Source organism: Mytilus californianus, unplaced genomic scaffold (assembly GCF_021869535.1).
Source record: "Mytilus californianus isolate M0D057914Y unplaced genomic scaffold, xbMytCali1.0.p SCAF_6, whole genome shotgun sequence".
Lineage (NCBI taxonomy): Eukaryota > Metazoa > Mollusca > Bivalvia > Mytilida > Mytilidae > Mytilus > Mytilus californianus.
The window spans coordinates 17,233,345-17,260,304 of record NW_026262712.1 but is presented as its reverse complement, the minus strand read 5'-3'; the positions used below and the strand labels follow the sequence as shown (position 1 = coordinate 17,260,304).

The following is a 26,960-nucleotide window of genomic DNA, read 5'->3' as shown; positions in this document are numbered from 1 at the left end:
AGACACAGAATTATGAAAGTGAAAATAGAACTTAAAGTGTTTTGGTACTGATATACCAGTTTATAAAAATAAGCAGGCAACTTAAATTGCTTTTCAAATACTATAATTTCCAGTTAACTTATTTGTGAATACATACAATTGTTTATATATTGGCAGTTATTTTTGAGTCTTTAAATGTTACAAATAAGTATGTGTCATGTGCACATACAAGTGCTCCTTAGTAATTAGTATTATAAATATAAGAGGCAAGGCAGGAAGTGATGCTATCTCATTGATGTTCTAAACTGGAATCCGCTTGTATTACGCTACACTCAAACAACTGGTACGGCCCAATCTTGTAGGGCAAAATTTTGCCCTGGAGATTTTAACGAGATTGGACGATACTTTCTTACATAGCAACGTACAATATCCGAAAATGTAAGCAAACAGAACAATTTGTTTCCTGTTACATAAAGCATAAAATTGATGCGTAAAATAAATTCCTATTTTAAATTTAAATAATCTATTGCATTACAAAAAGAAAATAAATATTGAAAAAGGTATCAATTTGAAATAAAATAAAATACCGCTAAACTTCATGAATGATTTTGGCACTTTAACGTGATGGTTAAACATGATGTCATACAAAATGGAAACTTTTGAACTGAAGGCTATTACGATATGTCAATTGTGGATTTGACAATAAATTTTAGCCAATGAAAAAATTGTTCCATTAAATTGCTGGTTTGAAAAAAAGAATATTCTTTCAATCTTTAATAGTTGATTTGCGATAACATTTCTTGGATTGTAGCATAAAATAAAATTTCATGTTTACAAAGGGAAGTGCGGTATAATACACGTAATTTGATTGGATGACTTATCAGATTCTACAATAGATCGGACCTCACTGGTCGTCTATGAACATGATGAACAAAGTGTAGTAGTCAGCCGAGAACCAGCTTAATTGATGTTCATAACACCATTTTCTACTACATCTACATCTTCTCTCTAACAACAGGGAAATAAACTGAACATTTGCTGTCTTTTCCCATTAAGTCTTACATTTACATGCTTATATTATAAAGATTGTTTAAAAAAGACATGTGAATTATTTAATCCCCATTAAACAGAATCAGTATTTATCCCAGACTGGGATGGACAGGGCAGCTTACACTGGGGTCACTTTTTAGTGGTATTTCAGAGAAATAAAAAACTGAACACAATAAAATGATTTTGCAACCATAATGGAAGTTTAGAAATTTCTTAAGCAAGTTCAAACTTTGGACAAGTAAAATATCATGGTCAGTTGCCCAAAGGGCAAGTGGTTAATAAAGTTATTGTTTATCCCTGAGCACAAACAGAAGAAACTTATAACTGACTGAACAGTTTTATATTATTCAGTTATTGTTCCAACCATGTATTTGTACATTTTTAGCGATCCAGAGTTATGGAACATTAATCTTTAAAATTTGACAATTAAGAGCATGATACATGTAAATCTAGTTTGATTTCTTGGATCTTTACAAATTCTTTATGCAATGTTTAATTTCTTACTACAAAGTGTATTTCAATTTAAATTAATTTATTTCTGTTGTTTTACTATTTTTGGACTTAAAAAGTGTTAACAAATGACAATTCTGATGGATGTCTGTCTCAAAATCAAATTTGTTTTATTAGATCATGACATTTTACAACTGTATATTGAAGGTTATATTGTAAGGTGACAAGAGGAATTAGCATAGCTATTTATATCGATGAGGTGTTATTTATAACTTTCTCTTTTGATTTATATGTCTGCATTGTATGTAAAATTCTTGACCAAGTTACAATGAAACTGATTGTCTAAGATAAAAATACAGTCAAAAGATTGTTTTACAGGGACGAGAGACCACCCCACTTTACTGGATCGGATGCTACAGCATCCAAACTGCCTGCTAACAGCAGATGGATTCCTCCAAGTAGTTTGAAAAGAGATGTTCCAATTCCTGATGATAAAAATGATGCTACATTTCGTAAAGTTAGAGGGTTTGTAAAATATTTTAAAATTTTAGAAGGCAGATGAGCTGAATATTTTGTATCTTTTATCTTGTCTTATACTCTGAAGTTTCCATCTGGCGGTTAAATTATTCTTGAATATGTCCATTACCATTGACCTCATTTTCATGGTTCAGAAACTGTTTAGGTTATCTTTTTGTGATCTTTTCACTTTCTATGACTATTAGCTGGTCAACACTATTTAGTCTACAATACAAAGGAGTGCATGTTAATATAAAGAAATGTTTTCTAATGTATTACTTTTAAGAAAGCACCTGGAAACCACATATATCTGAAATGAGGTAAATAACTTTGAACCAATGTTTTTTTTATCAATTCACCTTTAAGGTAATGTTGTTTTTATGTATGTGATTTGTTGTTCATGTACTAGACAAGTCTTTATTGAACTTTGTGTTGTATGTTTCAGAATACTCAATAAACTTACACCTGAGAAGTTTGATAAGCTAAGTTTGGAACTACTCAATGTGGGTATAGAAACCAATACCATTCTCCATGGAATTATTTTATTGGTAAGTCACTTAGGCCTGTTAATCCGGCTCAATGTTTCCACTTTATATTTTAAGATGGGACAGCATTCAGAATTATATGCATATTATCAAAATATAGATGTGTAAATGGAAGCATCAAACACCACTTTGATCATGTACCAACTTTTAACATTAAATTTGCCTTCAATAAATTAGTTTTGAAGTGAAAACGACAAATTCAGTTTGATTAAGTACACTTGCATATAGTTCCTATGTAAATTGATATGTATAAATTATTACTATTCATGATTTGAAGTAAGAAGGTAAGATATCTTTTTAAACTTGGTAAGAAATCATGACAGTATTTAACAATATCTTGTGCTTGTGTAAGTAATTGAATGCAGTGTATTCATTTCAACAACAAAAAAGTTTATTTCCCACACTTTTTTTTTTTACAATATATACAAACATGACAAAGGCAATTCAATCTCAGTTATCCTAAATTATGAACAGATGACTTTTCACTAATATTACTAATATTGATAATGGTTCATTTTAATTACAAATCCTGCTAGTTTTAATCGTGTGTTTTCCATTTAATACTAAAACTCATATTTTGTAATACAGTTTAACAATGCAAGTTGAATATATATATTAAATGCTGTTAATTAAATTTCAGATATTTGAAAAAGCTCTTGATGAACCCAAGTATAGTTCTATGTACGCACAGTTATGTCACCAATTATGTGAAGACGCACCAAACTTTGATTCCTCGTCCTCTAGTGTAACTGTAAGTACTTGTCTTCATAGACAATTGTTAAGAAGGTATTATACGAGTATGAATGAATAACATAGCAATTCTTTAAAAACTATTGTTCATATACAGTTGATTACCTAGTAAGGCATTTTCAGATTTTTTTCTGTTCAACTTCCTGTTTACGAATAGTTAAATGAAGGGTATCATAAGTAAGCAATAGCTCACAGTTCTACTTATTGAAAATATCAACTGAAATTCATCAAATTGTTGAACATTAATAATTCTAATGTAAACCATTTTGTCATACTTTTAAGCATTTAGCTTTTTATTGCTTTCAGACATTTCGTCGCCTCCTTTTGAATAAGTGTCAAGATGAATTTGAAAACAGATCACGAGCTACAGAAGGTAAAGTATAAAAAGTATATCTAAGATGGCCTAGACAAGTCTGAATGAACAAACATAAGGTTATCACTTTTTGAAACTTTTGCTGTCGTCAACAATGTATTAGTTTGTGATTAGGTCAGTTTTGTAGGGAACCACTAGAGGTAGGTCAATGATATTTGGTATTCAGTTGTATTAGCATTGGCACATCTCATTTTATGTAAATTGTTTGGCCATGTACCTTCAGTCATGGTTCATTGACTTTGAATATTTTACATAACTTACATGTTAATGTATTGCTATTTTAATTTCAACATTTGCATTTTACTATCAATATAACAAAAAGGCGAGACATATCTCTTGTGTTAACAGTTTAAGTGAAGAGGGGTATAATTCCCCGAGAAGGTGTACTATGGAGAGATGTGATCCATATTGGGCTATCCCCTGGCATCAAGGGGATTATAATAGCTTCAAAGTAAAGTTAGATCACTCTGATGTAATGTAGATTTAATGCTTCAAGTTCAGTGACTTGGGTTAAGTTTTATTTTCAAATTCAGGTGCTAAGGGATGTTATGTCATATAGCTTTGTTGAACCAATTTTTCACAGTTCGGTATTTTTGTTATTTTACTTTTTTCAAGTTCAAGGTTATCATGAAATATTTTTCAGCTTTTGATCGTAAAGATGGACCCCTCACACCTGAAGAAGCTGAACAATATCACCTGGCCAAGAGGAAAATGCTGGGAAATATCAAGTTCATTGGTGAGTGCAATTTTATACTCCCGGAGTGGGGGCTATATTGCTAATACCTTGTCAGTCTATTTGTCCAACAAATTTTTTATGACACTTTTCTTAGAAACTACTAAACAAGAATGTCTTCATATTTGGTCAGTAGCTTAACAGTGATGAGTTGTAAAGTGTGAGCATATACTTTGAATATGTTGAATGAATTTTCCATCCCTAATTTTTTAATAATTCTGAACAAAATGACTATATTTGGTCAGCAGTTCAACAAGATTTGTATTGTATTAGTCAAACAAAGAGACTTGTGGTTTCAAAATCAGTATCTACCCAAGGTAAAGTTAAAATAAAAATCAACTTTCCTGATAAGGCCTGCGAATCGTGCTGAATAGGATAGGGATGTTTTTTCCCCTAGAGAAATTCATTTGGCTAAAAAACTTATCACATACCTTCATTTTGATTTGATAATTTTTATGGGAGTTATAAGTCTTTTACTTTATTTATTTCCTTTTATTGTTATGTAATTTTCTATTTTTTAACAGGTGAACTTGGTAAACTTGAAATGCTGCATGAAGGAATTCTACACAAATGCATTAAACAGCTTTTGGAGAAGAAGAAAAGTGTTCCGATCAGAGATATGGCAGAAGACTTTGAATGCCTCTGTCAGATAATGAGAACAGTTGGGCGTCGTCTTGATACATCTAAGGCAAAGGTACATTTATTTTCATTTTGAATTATAACTATTGTTGGAATTTGTTTTCAACCTACACAAAAATAGTGTGTTTCAACAATCAACATGATTGAATTAAAATTTCAGTATGAAATATTTTCAGAATTTATACTTCATTTACTTGTGTAAACAACATGGTTTATTATTTTTTGCTCAAAAGCTTTTCAATTTTATTATTTGATAAGTTAAATCATTTTTGCAAAAATAATTTAGATATAAATCAGTTAAACCTGAGAAACAACTTCAAAAAGATTGATTGATATCCTGTACAAAAGAGTTTTCCTGTGGGGTGGACATGTATTTCTCAGCTGTTTAACTAACTTTGATTGTGTTGATATGGGGTATTTGAGTAGGAATTTTTTTTTTCGAATTTTTTCTCCACATTTCTCTTAAATGTCCTAGTGCTGGGGAAAATCTTAAAAAGATTGATGAATTTTTATTCTGAATTATGAAAGTCAAGTTACCCAAGACCACAATTTTTGTCTTGCCTTGCTTTTCAGACGGCATTGACTGTTAACAATTGTTGTAAAGATTTCTGCTTGAGTTAGTTTGATAGGAACTACATGTGATAGATCAATGATATTATCTATAAAGTTGCATTACTATCAGCACATATCAGTTTGACAACTATTTAGAGGCCTTGGCCCATAGGTCATGGTCCAATGGCTTTCAATTAATTACCAATTTTCAATATTAAGTTTCTGCTTCAGTTAGTTTGATAGGAACTAATTATGATAGACAAAAATATTTTCTATAAAGTTTTATTACCATCAGTTCATCTCAGTTTATCCACCATTTCCAGGCCCTGTCCCCTAGGTTATGCTCCAGCGACTTTGAATTAATTAGTGATGTTGCTGTCCAGATTGTCTTTTTTCTAAATTTTCTGTTATTTTATCCAGTTTTAATTTTTTGCATCTGTAACTAAAGGGTTTCAATGCAATCAAGGAAATGAATGGTAAGGAATTTTATCACAACTCATGAAAAATTTTGATGAGGGTTTTGTTAACTGACAGTAACTCATACCAAAATATAGTTTCTGTTAACTAACAGTGATTTATACCTTTGGAGTGTTGATCTTCTGCAAACTAAAGTGTGTGCTAAACTCTTTGTGTATAACACTCTGATAAGAAAGTTTTCTAAAACCGGATGTTGACTTGACAGCAGTAAAGCATGGAACAGAGATTTTGTGAAATCTTGTGTCCATTTTTGTCGAGCCTTCGACTTTTGTCGAAAAAGCGAGACATAGCGATCCTACATTCCGTCGGCGTCGTCGTCGTCGGCGGCGTCCACAAATATTCACTCTGTGGTTAAAGTTTTTGAAATTTTAATAACTTTCTTAAACTATCCTAGATTTCTACCAAACTTGGACAGAAGCTTGTTTATGATCATAAGATTATATTCAAAAGTAAATTTGAAAAAAAAAAATTCCATTTTTTCCATATTTTACTTATAAGTGGACTTAGTTTTTCTGCCAGGAAACATTACATTCACTCTGTGGTTAAAGTTTTTGAAATTTTAATAACTTTCTTAAACTATCCTGGATTTCTACCAAACTTGGAAAGAAGCTTGTTTACGATCATAAGATAGTATCCAGAAGTAAATTTTTTTTAAAAAAAAATCCATTTTTTCCGTATTTTACTTATAAATGGACTTAGTTTTTCTGCCAGTTAACATTACATTCACTCTGTGGTTAAAGTTTTGAAAATTTTAATAACTTTCTCAAACTATCCTGAATTTGTACCAAACTTGGACAGAAGCTTGTTTATGATCATAAGATATAGTATCCAGAAGTAAATTTTGTAAAAAAAAAATTCCATTTTTTCTGTATTTTACTTATAAATGGACTTAGTTTTCTGCCAGTTAACATTACATTCACTCTGTGGTTAAAGTTTTTAAAATTTTAACAACTTTCTTAAACTATCCTGGATTTGTACCACACTTGGACAGAAGCTTGTTTATGATCAAAAGCTAGTATCTAGAAGGAAATTTTGATAAAATTTTGTTCCATTTTTTCCGTATTTTACTTATAAATGGACTTAGTTTTTCTTCCAGTCAACATTACATACATTCTGCAGTTTAAGTTTTTAAAACATTTATTAGATTCATAAATTATCCTGGATTTTACCAAACTTGGACAGAAGCTACTTACAATCAAAAGATAGTATAGAGAGGAATATTTTTATTAATTTTTTTCCTCATTTTTGTTGAGCCTGCGATTAACACCAAAAGTAGGCGAGACACTGGGTTCCGTGGAACCCTTACGAATTTTTGTCAAGTTTTGTTAGTTTTTGTCATTTTCCATTTTTAGGCGAATATAAGAAAAGTGATAAAAAAAATTTATTTTGGAATGGTTTGACAAGGAAATTCTGAATTAGTTAAAAGCAGTAATGATGATAGGATGATTATTTATTATTTTTTTTTCAGTCATGGATGGACCAATACTTTGAAAGGATTAGAAGTTTTTCACTGCATGTGGAATTACCTTCAAGGATTAGATTTATGCTTCAAGATATAGGAGAATTGAGGGCTAATAAAGTAAGTCTGATTTGCAGTATTAAGTGTCATTTTTAAGTACCAATTTCTTATTTTTAAGTTTTAAAGAAAATTTGACCTTAATTTCCTCAATGGAATATATCATCACAGTTAATATTAAGGCAGTTTAAGAAAACACTTTATCGTTCTATTAATGACCTGTTATATTATTTTGATAATGATAAAATGTAGTACAATAGCTTTCTATTCATAAATCCTATGTTTCTTGTTTATTTTTTCTCTTGGATAATTTTGAAATAAAAAAAAAAAATCTTGATAACAATTAGAGTTGACTATGGGTAAATATGTACGGCAGAAAACTAAATCTGTTTATCAAAAATGAAGCTTTGCAGAGTCAATATTTAATGAAATCCCATGGGTTGTAAGTTTTTAAATTATTCAAATTCTTTTGGTGGATGTTTTGAAATAAACTATTGGTGGTCAGGTAAAAAGAACATGCCTTCCTCCAAGGAACATAGTAGTTTCTGTAAAATTGACCTGATCAAATGAACGCCTTTTTACTATCTTTCAAGCATAACTCCAACACAAGTGAATTGTAGATTGTAACTTCTCTAGATTGACAAATAATAAGATACACAAAAGGATGAATAATTGAAAGGAAATAGCTGCTAACACATTCATTTAAGGATTGAAAGATTTATTTCTTGGTTATGTTTCTGTTTGGGTTATTCTGGGAGCCTCAGTGGCCGAGTGGTTTACTGTATAATTAGCCTGTCAGCACTGAGGTTGTGAGCTGGAACTGGCATGTCACAATGATGTGGCAGGAGCATTCGACTCAAATCCTATTTGACTAGGTCAGTGGTTCTCTCCTGGCACTGACTTCCTCCACCAATAAAATTTGACTGCCATGACATAGGGAATAGTGCTGAAAGTGGCATAAAACACCAACAGTCAATCAATCAAATCTTATCTTCTTTGTCTTGTAGGATTTTTATTTTTATTGTGTCCTAATGTTCTTATAATGAACTTTTATATTTCAGTGGGTTCCAAGACATGTTTCTAAGGATAATGGACCAAGAACGATAACTGAGATACGTCTTGAAGCATCTGATGTAAGAATCACCACTTTTAGTAACTTCAGAATATAACAGACATTAAAAAGACATAGTTTGGGCCTTTTAGAGGGTAAAAGTATCAGCGTCTTCACCATGATCATATTGTGTATTATAATGATTGATTGATGGGCTAATAATATTACAAATTTGTATGACACATTTACATTATCTCGTAGCATTCACACAAAAAAATCAGTTGTGTTCAGTAAAATGAATAACATCATCATAACCCAGAACTAGACATTATTTGTCAAAGTTTTTATGCCGTAGCGGTGGGGGCATTAAGTTTTACCCTTGTCCGTCTGTACGTAATGTCCGTCCGTACGTCCCAAAATTGGTTTCCGTTCTCTAACTTGAGTTTGCCTCAACCAAATGTTATGAAACTATTACTACATAATACAGATTAAGTATGAAATTTGGTGGTGTCCCTTTATAAACATAAAAATTGCTGAATTTTTTAGTTTGTCTCAACCAAATGTTATAAAACTTCTACACAACCGTTCTAGAGTTATGCGTGTTTACAAATAGAAAAATTGCTGAATTTTTAGTTTCTGTTCTCTACTTAAGTTAGCCTCAACCAAATGTTATGAGACTTACACATAATGCTTATTACCACAAAACTCAGATCAAGTTCAAATTTGGATAGCATCACTTTTACCGTTCTTCAGTTATGTCCCTTTTTAACTATATGATATGCAAGCGGGGCATCATCTGTGTCCACATGTGGACACTATCCACATTTTTTTATTTTGTAAGAGAGGAATTTTCAAAATAGAACTAAGAGGAAATTTTTGAATCATTTGTATGCTATTACAAACTGATCATAATGGAACAATGTACTATAACTTTGCTATGGCAATCTTTTGCTGGTGGAGGTATAATATGTAGCATATTTGCAATTTTTGTACACAGCAAAAGATAGAAAATGAGTGCCTTTCCTGCAGATCTTGTTTTAAGTTAAATGGTAATGGTAAAACATATTTGTTTTATAGGAAACTTAATCGAAACATAGGTTTGAAGTTAGAATTGTGTAGTTATACTTTGTATTCAGTATATAGAGTTTCTCCCAATATCTTGGCCATTTGGAATAATCATTGGGTAAATAATAATTGAAATAGCTTTATATAAAGTTATGAAACTTCTACCACTAAATTGATGCATTGCTTTGTTTGCATTAGTATTATTTCTTTTTGTGCCTCTCACAATATAAATGTGCAAGTGGGCCATTACTGGCATGTCAATTTTCTAGTTCATAGTACAATGTGTTAGTCGTTTACGGTATTGATAAAATGAGATATTTTCAGGAATTTGGTGAGTACATTCCAACAAAACAAGGAAGGTTTACAGGACATGGACAGATGAATGGTGGGCTGCCACCACAGTGGGGGAATAATCTGACAGATCTGTTTGGAATGTCAGGACCAGGAATGGTTATGGGTAAGTTGTACATATGAATGGTGGGCTGCTACTACAATGGGGAATAATCTGACAGATCTGTTTAGAATGTCAGGACCAGAAATGGTAATACATGTAGGTAAGTTGTACATTTGAATGGTGGGCTGCCACCTCAATGGGGGAATAATCTCACAGATCTGTTTGGAATGTCAGGACCAGGAATGGTTATGGGTAAGTTGTACATATGAATGGTGGGCTGCCACCTCAGTAGGGGGAATAATCTGACAGATCTGTTTGGGGTGTCAGGACAAGGAATGGTTATTGGTTAGTTGTACATTGTACTGAGGCATCACATGTGTACCAAGAGTTAATAGATACAAGTCATCAGGTGTTCTCATTAATACCTTGTAGTAAAAAGTACTGTTTCTTCAAGTATCAAGGTTCATGAAGATGACAATGAAGAAGTTTGTGGAGACTTTTTAATGTTGGCATAACACAAATGAATACTGCCAACTTTTGACTTTTTATATATGAGCGTATATTTATATTTATACATTTTATTTTATTCAAAAACATTGAAAGCAAATTTGTGAAACTTTGTTATAGCAAATCAGTAGGCATTTGAAGAACAAGAATAGAAAACATAGTTTGTAAAAAGAACATGAGAATTGAAAATGCACATTTAGCTTAAATTGGTGTTTCTTGGTCACATTAATAATTTTCAATTATATATTACAGGGACAATAGGCACAGGGACTGGACCGGGGGTTATAAATGATTCACCAGGATACATGCCGAAACAAAAACAACAGGGACAGGGATATGTCAACTACAACAAACAAAATCAGAACATTATGGGAAGGACAGGGAACCAGAGACAGAATGGTACTACAGGGCAACAGTCAGGGAGACTGTCACCACAAGCTCAACCTACACAACAGCAACAACAACAAAGGAAACAAGGTAGAAATATCACTTCTCATTGAGTCTTAACATTTCTGAATTTACTACAAAAAAATACTTTCATTGTATCATTTTCTTGACAATTATCTAGTCCATTGATTTTTGCTGAATAATCTTCGTATGACAAATGTCTGGCAGGATTTGACAATCATTGTCATGGTTGGTTGGTCAATGTTAGATTTATGTGGTTAGGTCTGGTTAGATACTATAAGGAATATGTCCAACTATATTTGGTGTTTGAAATAATTGTAAGGTGTACTTGTCAGTTTGTCAGGTTTCATCCTTTATCCGCATTTTCAAGGTTCATTGGTCAATGATTAGTTTTTGTGTTAATGTCTGTTTCTCTGACACTATAAGAAATAGGTCAATTATTTGTAATGTGTAGAACAATTGTAAGGTGTTCATGTCTGTCGGACGGGGTTCATCTGAACTTGACCTCATTTCCATGGTTTATTGGTTTTGAGTATTTTTGTTTTGTCTGTTTCACAGAAACTATAAGCAATAGGTGAACTGTGTATGGAATATCTGAAGTTTTACATGTCTGTATGACAGGTTTCTTCTGACCTTGACCTCATTTAAATAGATCACTGATAATGATAATTTTATGTAATATTTGTAGTATAAGCTTTTTCTTTAAGAAGAAAGCAACTGTGTCACCAGCTTTACTGGTCATGATTGAATTTATATAAATTAATCATGATCAGTAAAGTAGGTGACACATTTCATTATATGTACTCTTGTTTCCTCTTACTACTATACAATCCTACCATCAGTATGGGTTTATTTGCACATACTTTTATTTCAGATATGAATTTTGAAGAGAAAAATCCTTCAGTGTTCATGTAAAATGATGGTACCCTCTTTTGTTTTAGAAAATTTACTTGGAATGAATATCTTTCAAGTTAACCCTTTTTTGTTTTAGAAATTTTTTGTCGGAATGTATTTCTTTTAAGTTTTTGCATTTTAGTAACAAGGGCATTCCTAGTGATAGTTTTTGTCTGAAAATTAAACTTTAGAATTACACATGGGTTCATTATTTCCACAATTACATTGACATTTAGAAAAGGCATTTGTCCTTGCTGTCAGCATCAGTTTATGTTTTTGGTGATGGTAATTACTCACACTTTTGCTCCACTTATACATCTTTATACATCTTTTACAACCACCAAATGAACACAAGTATACATATTGAGGGTTAAAGTGGATAATCTTATAAACGCTGAAGTGTATAAATTGGCATCAGCTGACACTTTAAGATCATTAAATAGTGATAGCTGAAATAACAGTGACTTGCATTTTAAAAGAGTTCATTTGAAAATTTGTGAATATTGTTGAAGTCTTTTGGGAGATTGGAACTATATTCAGCTTAATGTTAAACATTGTATTTTTCACACACAAATTTCTTGTATTTGCAGCAGGTCAACAAAGTAGGGATCTGCCACCAAGATTTGCTGCTAAATTGACACAACAGCCGACTCAGATAACACCACCAACAACCAACACACAAGTGCCACCAATGGCCATGATGAATGGTGTTGGTGGATCCTACCCACATAAAGAGGAGATCAGTTTAAGGCCTGCCAAAAACTTCAATGTGTTCAAACCAACATCACCAAGCAATTTACCACGATCTGCGCAGGGGATTCCACCAACAAGTCAGATGAGTAAAATGGTAGTCACACCACCAGAGCCACCTAAACCACTGCTCAATAAACAGGTACAAGATGTCTTCTAGATAGCATGTTTGCTAATACAATCTTCCAAAACAGTTTTTCACAAAACAAAAAAAAAAGATTTTCTATGTAAAAAAAAGGAATACTTCTAACACAGTCATTAATAAAAAGACAAAACAAAGAACATCACTACATAAACCACAACACTGATTACTAAAGATTTAGCAAAATGAACTCAAAACTGTGGATGAACCTGTGTGCTCTGGAATGGTAAGCTCTACTAGTGATATCTATTGTGATACTCTTAACTAGTCAATGTCTGGTAATTAGTTGTTTTTGATAAAACGTCATACAGCAGGGAAGAAGAACAAGATCTTTGCGATTAAAAATGGGAAATATCAATGTACATTTCGGACACACTAAGATTCCTCAACACTCAAGTCATTATAGCGTCATTATAACTTGAGAAGACATAACTTCATTATAATACCTCATTAGGTATTTTTTTTATAAAATTGTAAACAAATAAATTTCCTTTTTTTTTATTGTTCTTTGCATTACTGAATTGAAGATAAGTAATGCTGGATTAATTAGGGAAAATGTTATGATAAATCATACTTACATGTATATTGCATGAGATCTGTTTTGTCCCTGGTAACATTACGTTTTATCTATTTTAGCAACCAATCACTATCAAGCAGGAGAAGGAGAAGCCTAAGCCAGTTAAAAAGATTGTACCTAATAAAGAAGAGGTGGATAAGGCTACAGTAAGTTACACAACATTTTGCATTCTGACAGTTGAATTTTCTCACTAATTTTATGATAGGAAAACCTAATAACAACCCCTGTAACTGTACTATTGTTCAGTCTGTAATTACAGCAAAACTGCTCTATTAGACAGAAAACTGGATTCTTGAAATGGCTAAAATGAATTGCACAAATCCCTTAATTTCTGGAAATCTGTGTTTAGTTAGCAAGTACATTACAATATTCAGTTGATAAAATTGAATTTGACCACTAGTTCTGTGTTTTATCAAGCTGAAGAAAGGAAGTATTGTTTTCTTTTTCTTATATACACACATGACAAACAACAACAACTTTTTATTTTATAAGTTTCTATGATGCATCAAGATTTTCGTAAATATTTTTATAATGTTCTTATGTTGTATTTTTGTGTTGTAAGATTATGATGTAAATTTATGATTGTTTTTTAGACTAATATTCTGACAGAATATCTGGAGGCTGGTGGATGTAATGATGCTTTAAATGCATTTAAGGATCTCAATTGTCCTAAGAAGTAAGTGCTTCACATTTCTGTTGAGTGTTCAGTGTTAATTGTCCTAAGAAGTTAGTGCTTCACATTTCTGTTGTGTGTTCAGTGTCAATTGTCCTAAGAAGTTAGTGCTTCACATTTCTGTTGTGTGTTCAGTGTCAATTGTCCTAAGAAGTAAGTGCTTCACATTTCTGTTGTGTGGTCAGTCAATTGTCCAAAGATGTTAGTGCTTCACATTTCTGTCTCAATTGTCCTAAGAAGTAAGTACTTCACATTTCTGTTGTGTGTTCGTTCTCAACTCTCCTAAGAAGTTAGAACTTCACATTTCTGTTGTGTGTTCAGTGTCAATTGTCCTAAGAAGTTAGTGCTTCACATTTCTGTTGTGTGTTCAGTGTCAATTGTCCTAAGAAGTAAGTGCTTCACATTTCTGTTGTGTGGTCAGTCAATTGTCCAAAGATGTTAGTGCTTCACATTTCTGTCTCAATTGTCCTAAGAAGTAAGTACTTCACATTTCTGTTGTGTGTTCGTTCTCAACTCTCCTAAGAAGTTAGAACTTCACATTTCTGTTGTGTGTTCAGTGTCAATTGTCTCAAGAAGTTAGAACTTATCTTCACATTTCTGCTGTGTGTTCAAAGACATTAGACCAGGATGTAAGATCTGTGGAAATTAACATTCCATCTCCAATCAAATTAATTTTTTGTGATATATTATTGGTGTTTCAAAAGTGTTGAGGGGTTTGAAAAAAGACTGATCAGTTGAAATAGTGGAAAATATAAGACCTGGGAATTGATGAAGATACAGAAAAAAGACCATATTAAACACCAACTAATTGTATAAAATACAGAGCAAGATTTGTTTACAAAGTAACTCCCACATTTATATTCCAAATTTATATTAACATAAAAGCTGTTTTATATTTTTCTTCAATTTAAATGCAGTTTGATTATTTTGAACCTATTTAAGGTAGATTAACTGTATACCGTCATCTTGGACTGAAAAATTATTAAAACCATTATTTGAATTAAAATATTTGCATTTAATTTTTGTGAAAAAGTACTTTAGTATTACCTGGTACCAGAATACTGACAAAGTTGACATTCTTGTGTTACATTGTGTTTGCTGAGAGTGAAGACCCAAATCCTATTAAGATGATGCAGTTGTTTCCTTTTTATCACAAAATTGAAAGTTTAATGGAAGTGTTATATATATGATATGTTCTGTATTATAGGTTCATGGGAGAAGTTTTGATGAATATGATGAAAGCTTCTGTGGATAAATCAGGTATGTTGTCGGATGTAATGTCTTAAATGAATGCTTCCGACTATAATGTCTTTAATGAATTATTCCGACTATAATGTCATTATGAAAGCTTTTGTATATATACCAGGTATGTTGTCGGCTGTAATGTCTTTATTGAAAGCTACCGACTGTGATGTCTTTAATGAAAGCTTCTGTGGATAAATCAGGTATGTTGTCGGCTATGATGTCTTTAATGAAAGCTTCTGGCTGTTATGTCTTAAATGAAAGCTTCTGTGGATAAATCAGGTTTGTTGTCAGCTTTTATGTCATTAATGAAAGCTTCTGTTGATAAATCAGGTATGTTGTCGGCTGTTATGTCATTAATGAAAGCTTCTGTTGATAAATCAGGTATGTTGTATTACCTAAACTTGATAACATGTAGCTGACATTTATTTTTAAATTTTAGATACAGAAAGAGAAAATATTATGGTACTGATAACTGCCATGAAATCTGAGAATCTGATGTTGGCTGATCAGTTCATGGAGGTGAGCTTTAATGTTACTTAGAGCATTCATTTATTCCATAGTGTACATGTGTCTAGACAGTTGATATGTGATCAATCCATCTCTCTAATGCAAGGACCAAAGGGAGGGAGTAGTTCAAGCAGTTGTTTGTGATCATTTCATCATATCTCTTTAAGGGATTTAATATGGCACAGCTGGAAGTAAATGTCCTGGAAAATGGAAATAATCTAACTTACTGTCATTTAAAGAGTAAAGATGATCATAAACCTTTTTTTTTTCCTGCATATATTTTCTTAAGAAATTGCCAACCTATTTGGGTTTTTAGTTGATTGCAAAAGCTACTTTTCTGCATTTTACATGTATCACGTGTCTTTTTTACTACACCATGTCACGGGGGACATTGGAAGGCTTTTCTTTTTAAATTAACATTGATGACCATTATCATAGAAATTACTGACAGCAACTACAGTTACTAGGCAACAAGCTGACTTTGAACTTGTAGTTGAATCAGCTCAAATTTTTGAACAGATGAATAAAGTATTTACTTTTTGAGATATTTGTTATCTCCAAGATGTAAAGGGGTCAATAAAAAAATATGTTCCAATGTCTAATTATTATAATTTCAGGGATTCCAGATGTTACTGGATCAAATGTCAGCTATGGAGGCTGAAATTCCCTTAATTAAAACTTACCTTGCTAAGTTTGCTGCTATGGGAGTAACAGAGGGGGTAATTACCCTGGCAGAATTGGCAGACCCAATGGAGAATGGTGCTTATTACCCCTTGTTTCTCCTCTGTCTTCAACAGATACATAAAATAAAGGACAAGAAATGGCTGGTGGCTTCATTTAACAACAGTAAAATTAATCTGCAGAAAATGTTGCCAGGTAAGAAGGAAACCTGATTTACATGTGGTAAATTCTTAGTTTAAGTTCTTAATTCATGTTTGGAATAGTTATCACAATGCTTGTTTATAACTGGGTTTATTTCCAGAGTCAATTGTATTTTGTCTTACTTAGTTCACCAAAACAGTGTGAAACCAGACTGTAATAGTTAACATCCTAAAACTCTATTCTGTATATGTGCAATATATTCACCTCTAGACATTAAGCAACTAATATTCTGTCAAATTAATACACAAATCTTGTAGAATGGTAAGAACCATTAGTTACTATAAATATAGTAATTCTCTTGTCTAAGTCTCCTGCACCTCACAATTTTATCTATCTCACACCTTGATACACATGTAATGATGCTATTACACCTTGAACACATTAAATAATGCTACATTTGTATTACGAACCTTGATACACATGTAATGATGTTATTACACGTTTTGATATACATGTTATGATGCTATTACACACCTTTATTAAAACACGTGATGATTCTGCATTTGTTTTACACACTTTGATACACATGTAATGATGTTATAACACACCTTGGTATACATGTAATGATGTTATTACACACCTTGGTATACATGTTATGATGTAAGTACACACTTTAATATACATAAAATAATGTTATAACAGGCCTTGATATACAAGTAATGATGTTATTACACACTGGTATACATGTTATGATGTAAGCACACACCTTAATATACATAAAATAATGTTATAACAGGCCTTGATATACAAGTAATGATGTTATTACACACTATGGTATACATGTTATGATGTAAGCACACACCTTACCTTGATATACATGATATACATGTATGTTACTGTGGATCTATTATTTGTCAGTACCAATTTTATGTATTTTCATGGATATTTAAATTTGGTGGTTTTGCCAAAGGCTGCATACAAGCCTATAGAAAATTTTATCTTCGTGGAACATTGAATTATGTGGTTCACCATTACCGAAGAAATCAACAAAAATTGATATCCCACGAATAATAATGATTCCACAGTAATATACATAAAGTAATGTTATTACACACCTTGATATACATATAATGACTTTTTCCTACAGAAATCGATCAGAATAAAGAGAGAATGATGGAGATATTAGAGGACCGTGGACTGAGTTTTATGTTCCCATTATTACGTGTGCAATCAGAGTTGTGGCGACAGATCCAGGCAGAACCAAATGCCACTGCTCTGTACAAGTGGATAAAGGATAGTGTTGATACAAACCTCCAATATACCACAGGATTTATTAATGTTTTAACTGCATGGTAAGTTATAGAAGTTTTAGTAGACAGTATTCATCTAAAACTGAAGGTACAAACTTTAGTAGATCAGTTTAGTGTTGTATATTAACTGAACTCAAAGTACTACTTGGAAAGTTATACTAGCAATCTTAATATGCTTAAGAAGATAAGTATGTTGTTGGTCCAAACCAAAACCTTGTTGAAAATAAATTAATTTTAAGCCCCATGACCAGTTTAAAAGTAAGTTCTTTCTCATGGTAAACTTTTGTGGAGTTGGTGGCAAATTAATTGGGAATAAAAATGTACTTAGTTTCAAGGTATGTCAAACATTTTTGTGTCAAAATACACTGACCAAGACAACAGTTCATGTTCCTATGGGCATTTGAAAGATGTTTATGTTTTTTTTTAGTGTGTTAAAATATGTGACCCAGGACTGTACTTTGGGGAAGGATATAGATACATCTGCAACTCCAGACAAGACTGGAATAGAAAAAGAAAAACAGAACCTTGATAAAATGAAGGTAAATAATATTAAATTCACACGAGAAAGAACTTTCCACAAAACTTGTGAAATTAAAGAAGAGACCAATCAATACTGTATTAATCTCACTGATAACCCTGGTTTACTGAAGGACAATTCCGCTGGATGTTAGTTATAGATATACCAGAAATAACGCTTCATGTTATTCACCCTGAAAAATTATTATTGTCTCTCTTTCAGAGTCTGCATTAAATCCCTGGAATATATAAAATATTAACCAACATCTTAAAAAGGCATTGAATGAAAAAAGCACAGTAAAATTCAATCTTAGTGTCAAAAGTTAGACTATCACACATTAATTGCCAGGACTTCCTGTGTCATTAACATACATAATGTGTAACAAAAAACATGCTTGCATGTATAGAAATTTTAAGGACAATTAACAAAAACACACATGCATTAGATTTTTTCAAGCTGTCATCAATAAAAACAATATTTAAAAGATTATTATTTGAAATTGTCAGTAGTTTGAAATTCACTACTTACATGTAGTTATATTTTTGGCCTGTTGGATGAAGTCCAAAACTCATAGTGTGGTGATGTCAGGTAGGCAGAAAAAACTCGGTACATAATTTGTGTAATCAACTTCTTCAGTTTTAAACGCAGATGCCTGTAACTTCATAGGAAGATTGCACATATGTTTAAGTTATGCTATTATGGAACTGTTTGAGGATTTTTTTCTCATTTTTTCAGAATTTGGAACTTTGTCATTTTTCAGTAAAATTTAGTCACAAACATTGCAACTTGACCATTTGAGACTTTGACACAATTTTGTTTATATAAAAGTGGATATCCATTTCACATGTATGGGCGTGACCTCTTATCATGTGGAATTTGTTTAGTGTAAAATATTTTCTATCTGATTTAAAAACATGTACATTACTATCTATACATGAAGATTTCATTTTACCTCAATATGAAAGTTTCCCTTTTTAAATTTTTAAATTTTATACTTTCTTTTAGGAGTTTTACAACTGTTTTTAATACTTTTTATTTAGTGCTTTGAAGACTGCTTTTACATTTTGTGCCTTTTTTTAAGGTGTTTTTTTTCAACTAGTAATGATTTTACAAAATGCTTTTACATTTTGTTGGATATTTATAAATGATTTTAACATATTGTTGAAATTTTACAACTGCTTTTACTCTTTGTAGGGAGTATTACAGATGTTTTTACATGATCATTCAGATCTCCAGATGGTCACATTGTATGCTACACAAGTGTTCTGCCACTCACAACAATTCCCCAAAGGTATGCAATGTTATATTGGTATTTATTATACTGATTAATCAGTTGTGAGTATACTGTATAAACATGTCACACAAATAATTGTTTTCCAATTGTTTGTATTTAGCAAATGTGCATGTATTCTGTGAAATAGTCAATCCTTTTTCTGTTCTCATCATGCCTGCAAAATCTTGTAAATAATGAGAATGGTGAATATCAGTTTTTATTTTGTAGGGATGTTACTAAGGTTGTTTATGAACTACTATGATTTAGAGATAGCTGATGAAGAGGTGTTCCTAAAATGGAAGGAGGAAGTAAATGATGAATATCCTGGTAAAGGAAAAGCTTTGTTTCAGGTAACAATGCTGAATGCATAATCATTTGTTCTTATTTGCTTATGAAGAAAAGTCCATGACATTCACTTCATAATGAATTTAAACCTCAACCCAACTATTCAATGTCAGACAACATTCCAGTGTTACAAGCTATCAGCTACTCAATATATGGTTTGGTTTCCTTTAGACCTGACTACAAACATCTGATTATGAAGTCATGTTTTATATCCAAAAACAATGTTTTGTTCTTTTGTAAAAGTTTCACCCATTGATTAGTTGTTGGATACACAATTTTTATAGATGTTCTGTATTACTTAGACATGAAATTCTATTTTCAACAAGGTTTTAATTTTCCATTGATATGTACTGATAAAACTTGAACAAAGGGAGATAATGGGGTATACATCAATGAGATTTGGATATACATCATTTAGACAGCAACCAACACACAAATAGTACCAAAAGACTTTATCACTAGTTGAATATAAATAAAAAAACCAACCATATGGAAATGGCCTTATACAAACTACAATTACCATATATATACATACCATCACATGAATCACAATGCATAGTTTGTTATGATGTTTTTCATATCCATCATTAACATGTCACTTTTATTTACACTTTATTTTGATTTATTTAGGTTAATACTTGGCTAACCTGGCTAGAACAGGCAGAAGAAGAATCAGATGAAGAGGAAGACTAAATGTTACTTTTCACAAAAGAATGCATTACAGGGAGATAATAATTTTACAGGATTAAAAACACATACAGTGAAAAAGGAGACAATTCACAAATTGGATGATATATTTACTGTTATACAGGAAAGTTCAACCAGCTGGCTATTTATATTAAACTTGAAAACACTGTGAAAAACAATTCTTTTGTTATAACTTTTTGACATTTTATATATTTATACATAACTCTAGCTGACTTGGCAACTTTCCTGGAGATTAATGCTTTGTGAATGGCTCAGTTATTAGCAGTTCAAGAAAACAGACACATGAAACGTTAATAGCTAGAAGAAAGACATTTGATCATAAATTAAAAACTCAAAATTTCATATTTCTTGCTTGAACAGTATATATTGCAGTTTGGGTCAAAATAGGATTGTAAGTCTGGATATTTATTTAGTGATTGTGTGTGGTAAAAGTAGCAGATATGGATGGCTTTATTTGACCCATGACGCAAAATGTTCTGCAAGTGAATTTAATCATGAAATTGTCGATACTAACAGAAAACAGATTTTATACTAATATAGCTTTATATTATGATTTATTATTTTTTGGAATATAAGGATCTCAAAAAGCATTTATATGTATGTTTTTGTTAAGCATTTAATTGCTGAATTATAGATAACTGTCAGAGAAATTAAAATGAAATATTAGTTAGAATTTTTAAGTATGAAAGAGTTAAACAATTGTGAAAATGATTATAGGCGATAAATAGAAATTTATTTGTACACTGCTTACCTGCATATTTTTACACTGCCTTGAAAGAATTATTGTTCATCAGTATATTTATATATGTTACTCTCACATGTCTCATCTCTGAAAAAAAAAATGTCTGAAAAAAATATATGTACAAAAACATGTTCCATTTCATTCAATTTATGTATAAAAAAATTTGTAAAAAAAAAGATATCCTTGTTTACTTTAGCATTGCTGTTACACTTGCTTCATAATTTCACACTGTTCTCCTGTTGTTGGAGTGTAAGACACATTCATATCATTGGATTGTATCATAACACTCAGCTTACAATAGTACATTCAAAGGTTTGTTTTTAAAAAAGATTAAGTATTATAAATGATAGGTTATGTGTTTAGTTCTCATTTCAGTACAACCTTGTAAATATACATTAACAGAATACAGTGCAGTTAAGATGCACTGCTTATGTTTTGACGCAGAATCAATTTTGTACTTTTCTCAATATTTGTTAGTTTCAATTTGACCTATTGAAGGAGATATAATTTGAAGGTTTACAATGTTCAAGAAAAATAACATAACATTTTTAACAGAAATAAAGAGATAATTTCTTCCATATTCCTTAGTTTGTCACTCAAGTTAACTTTACAAATCATTAGTGAGTTTAATGTTAACTATTCTAAACCATGCAGATATTTTTGTTGTAAGGGATTCCAAAGGTATATTAGTTACAAAAGTAACCATTTGAAAAAAGACTCTTGATTTTTTCCATTAAAATAAGGGTCTATGTTTTTAGACATTGAAGGATGAATTTATTTTCTGAATGGAATTTTTAGTTTTACTTTAGCATAATGAAAACATAATGAAATTTAAAAGTCATTACTCCCTTGCCAATTTTTCTAATGTCCTTAAGTATACATACAGTGCATGTATTACAAGTTTGTAAAACAGCAATATGTTGACCTTTAATCTTTTTCTTGGGGGAAGGGGTGGGGGGTGATAGCAGTCCTTGACCAGTGTGATTTGTAGGCTCTGCTGTGAATATACATTATGTAGGGAAAATTAATGCATAAGTTGTGAATTTGCTTCTTAGATTGAATTATGTTGGTCTCTAACATTTATTTATGAAATGTCATTATTGTATCATTACTAAAATTAAAGCGTGTAAATGCAAATATAAAAAAAATGTATTGATCACAATAGTTGTTCTAAATATGATGAATCAGCAATTAAAATACAGTGATTGGCAGAAATGCACAGAAGTAGGTTATTGCCAATTGAACATAATTTATCCTTAAAATTAATTTTCAAGTGACATGAAGAGCCATAAAAGATTTTATCATCATCTATTTAAAAAAAAATCATTTAAAACCACTGACAAAACTGGCCTGAATCATCTGTATGAGGGTCTACTTAAAAAATGGGATTTCTTTTGTCTCAGACCAACAAATATATATTTTGGAAGTATATCTAAGCTGTGTCCAGATTCAACTGTTTCCTCTATGTTGTTATGAAACTTGCTGGGCATCAAATTTATCTACATTTTTTGTAATTGCTTTTTTTGTCAGCAGTATTAATGGGTAAATAGTATAGACTACCATAAACAAAAAGTCTAGAGGAAAAATAAATGTGACGAAGATTAATCATTTTTATATAACTACAGTTTTTTAATTATAAGTATCTCAATGTATATTGATTTATATAAATCAAATAAATTATAAATTTTATAAAAGGATCATATTATAAAATTTATTTTGACTTGCTAACTGCCAGTATATGAATCCGAAAATGGTTGAAATTTAGAATGTAAATATTTAATGATATTTGATAATTATGATTAAATCTCTTAGAATTTATAAGATTTGGAGGAACAGATAAAAGTTTTTATAAAATATTTTGAATTACCAAACAAGTACAGCAATCTATGAGTGTTTATGATTTCCTTTTATCTTAAAATTATTAATCAATTGTCCATTGATTAAATCACTTTTTGTGAAAATAGATTATCATTTCAACATGTTTTTCAGTAAAAGTAGATCAAATATTACTGAATGAGTGATTATTTAGTTGTAGATGTTGATAAATAAATAACAGGAACATGTTTGTTAATATTTGTATACCACAGGTGGTTATTCGTAATGATATTGTTTTCTTGGTTTTTGAATTAAAGTTGGAGAGGTCTGTAAAAAAGAGAGAATCGGTGTAAACAATGGGATATGGGACAAGCAGTGTAGGTCAAGGGATGTTTAAGCTTGTTCAAATTCATTTTACTAGAAAGGGTAAATGTGAAACTTTATATTATAGTAAATGAATATCCTTCAAGAGATTTTTGTGACAACGTCTTCTTATGCAAGTAAATTTAGGGATGCCTTCATTATTTAATAACATTTACAGAAGCTGAAACCAACATTCAACTATGTATTGGTTGGTGTAGACAATTCTACCATCAAATTAGATATGCTTCAGTAAAAAATATTAAAAGTTACCTGACAAAGCATCCCTAATGATCACCCTTAAATTATTTTTTTGAAATAATAACGGTATATTACCCCTTGTGAGACATTATGCTTAGACTTACACTTCTATTTCAAAGATTTTTTTTTTTATCAAATTAGTAAATACTGTCTGTCAGCATTGAGCTTATAGATTTGTTTAAACAAAACGTCTTCATAGCTTACAAGAAAGTATAATCAACTATCTACATCTACAGCTCATGTGCACATATTCACTTGATTTGCATAATAAACAGAGAAATGATTTAATGATCTGAAAGGTGAATTTATAAGCTCAATGTAGATGGCTAGTATTGTTAAAAATTCAGGAAATTATCGTTTTGTCTTCTAATTTAGTATAAGACAAAAGTACAAATTTTCTTGGAAGATGTTTAATTTTGGTTATTTTCTTTTTTTAAAGTATGAAGTTTTTACCCAATGTAATGATTACTGTAATCTGTGAATAAAATGAAGATCATGACAGTTTCTATTCTTATACGTTGATTATTGATGACTTGAAAATTGGGATACAGATTATTGATGACTTGTAAATTGGGATACAGATTACTTGTTTTCAAAAACATTTTGAAAGAGTAAAAGAAGTGTTTTGTTGGGAATTCCCTAAAATGATTGTAAACATTTTCTTTGAATTTGTCAAATGATGCATTGATAAGATTTCAGTGTACTGTTTTTGTAACTTTCTATTGTCTTGTAGAAAATTTATGTCAATAAAAAAGATTTATGTTACCTTTGTTTCTTCTATCTTACACACTGAGAAAATATCCCTATCTTACACACTGAGAAAATATCCCAAATGTACATAAAGTGACCATGACATAAGTAACTTCTATCTTACACACTGAGAAAATATCCCTAATGTACATAAAGTGACCATGACATAAGTAACTTCTATCTTACACACTGAGAAAACATCCCAAATGTACATAAAGTGACCATGACATAAGTAACTTCTATCTTACACACTGAGAAAATATCCCAAATGTACATAAAGTGACCATGACATAAGTAACTTCTATCTTACACACTGAGAAAATATCCCTAATGTACATAAAGTGACCATGACATAAGTAACTTCTATCTTACACACTGAGAAAATATCCCTAATGTACATAAAGTGACCATGACATAAGTAACTTCTATCTTACACACTGAGAAAATATCCCAAATGTACATAAAGTGACCATGACATAAGTAACTTCTATCTTACACACTGAGAAAACATCCCAAATGTACATAAAGTGACCATGACATAAGTAACTTCTATCTTACACACTGAGAAAATATCCCAAATGTACATAAAGTGACCATGACATAAGTAACTTCTATCTTACACACTGAGAAAACATTATCTTACACACTGAGAAAATATCCCTAATGTACATAAAGTGACCATGACATAAGTAACTTCTATCTTACACACTGAGAAAATATCCCAAATGTACATAAAGTGACCATGACATAAGTAACTTCTATCTTACACACTGAGAAAACATCCCAAATGTACATAAAGTGACCATGACATAAGTAACTTCTATCTTACACACTGAGAAAACATCCCAAATGTACATAAAGTGACCATGACATAAGTAACTTCTATCTTACACACTGAGAAAACATTATCTTACACACTGAGAAAATATCCCAAATGTACATAAAGTGACCATGCCATAAGTAACTTCTATCTTACACACTGAGAAAATATCCCAAATGTACATAAAGTGACCATGCCATAAGTAACTTCTATCTTACACACTGAGAAAACATCCCAAATGTACATAAAGTGACCATGACATAAGTAACTTCTATCTTACACACTGAGAAAATATCCAAAATGTACATAAAGTGACCATGACATAAGAAACTTCTATCTTACACACTGAGAAAACATCCCAAATGTACATAAAGTGACCATGACATAAGTAACATTTTAAACAACTGCAAAATGTTTGCTACCGTATAATGGTATGACGTTGTTGTCGTGGTCCGAAGATATTTGATTTACAGATCATGAATTGAATAGGGTATATTAAAGTGTGTGAATCTCCATGAAATTGTACCACAAGGTTCAAAAAAAAATTTTCTAATACTTTGTATAAATTGCTTATTTCTTGACTAATTTCAATGGGGTTCAATTCAAAGTCTTGAATTCTTGGTTTTTTTTAATATGCTGAATTTAACCATGTATGTATTAAGATATTGGATTTTGGGCCCCATTTTTAAAATTGGTCCACATTGAGGTCTAAAGGGTCCAAAATTAAAGTTTATTTGATTTCATAAAAAATTGAATTATTGGGGTTCATTGATATGCCGAATCTAATCGTGCATTTAGATTTTTAATTTTGGGCCACGTTTTTAAATTGGTCCGCATTAAGGTCCAAAGGGTCCAAAATTAAACTTTGGTTGATTTCATTAAAAATAGAATTCTTGGGGTTTCTTTGATAAGCTGAATCTAACTTTGTATTTAGATTTTGGATATTGGACCATAATAGGTAAATGGCCAATTTCAAATTTTTTAAGTTCTTAGACCACATTCATTCTGTGTCAGAAACCTACGCTGTGTCAAATATTTAATCACAATCAAAATTCAGAGCTGTAACAAGCTTGGATGTTGTGACCATACTTACCCCAATTGTTCAGGGTCCACCTTTGCGGACGTATCAAGCTGTTTCCTGTATTTCATTTACCTTTATCTTTAACACCGAGAAAGAATCACAAAGGTACTCTCCGTTAAGCTGATCATGCCAAGCTACCTTAGTTACCTCTATATTTTAAACAGATAAGTAATCCAAATGAACTCTCCCTTAGTTGACCATGACATATGAAACTTTGTTACCTCTAGCTTTAACACAGAGAAAGTTTTCCAATGTACTCTCTATTAAGTGACCATGACATAAGAAACTTTGTTACCTCTAGCTTTAACACAGAGAAAGTTTTCCAATATACTCTCTATTAAGTGACCATGACATAAGAAACTT

General features: G+C 31.2%; 1 protein-coding gene across 1 annotated transcript; it reads left to right on the top strand.

Moving 5' to 3' along the window:
• The first annotated feature begins 1,857 nt into the window (after window positions 1-1,857).
• Window positions 1,858-24,711, top strand: LOC127705754 (eukaryotic translation initiation factor 4 gamma 2-like). The gene is made up of 21 exons (XM_052210112.1): window positions 1,858-2,004; window positions 2,441-2,543; window positions 3,181-3,291; window positions 3,597-3,663; window positions 4,307-4,399; window positions 4,921-5,090; window positions 7,533-7,643; window positions 8,642-8,713; window positions 10,021-10,153; window positions 10,850-11,074; window positions 12,490-12,791; window positions 13,428-13,514; window positions 13,962-14,044; window positions 15,249-15,301; window positions 15,726-15,805; window positions 16,411-16,669; window positions 17,763-17,967; window positions 18,353-18,464; window positions 19,637-19,733; window positions 19,944-20,065; window positions 20,691-24,711. Exons 3-21 carry the CDS (start codon window positions 3,220-3,222, stop codon window positions 20,751-20,753), a joined length of 2,406 nt encoding a protein of 801 aa, XP_052066072.1. The 5' UTR covers window positions 1,858-2,004; window positions 2,441-2,543; window positions 3,181-3,219; the 3' UTR covers window positions 20,754-24,711.
• The last annotated feature ends 2,249 nt before the right edge of the window (window positions 24,712-26,960 follow it).

Excerpts from the sequence above, each read along its gene's own strand:
- LOC127705754 (XM_052210112.1), top strand. The coding sequence starts at position 3,220 with ATGTACGCACAGTTATGTCACCAATTATGTGAAGACGCACCAAACTTT. Across the intron at positions 4,400-4,920 it reads GGGAAATATCAAGTTCATTG|GTGAACTTGGTAAACTTGAA; the intron begins GTGAGTGCAATT and ends ATTTTTTAACAG. Across the intron at positions 14,045-15,248 it reads GATCTCAATTGTCCTAAGAA|GTTCATGGGAGAAGTTTTGA; the intron begins GTAAGTGCTTCA and ends TCTGTATTATAG.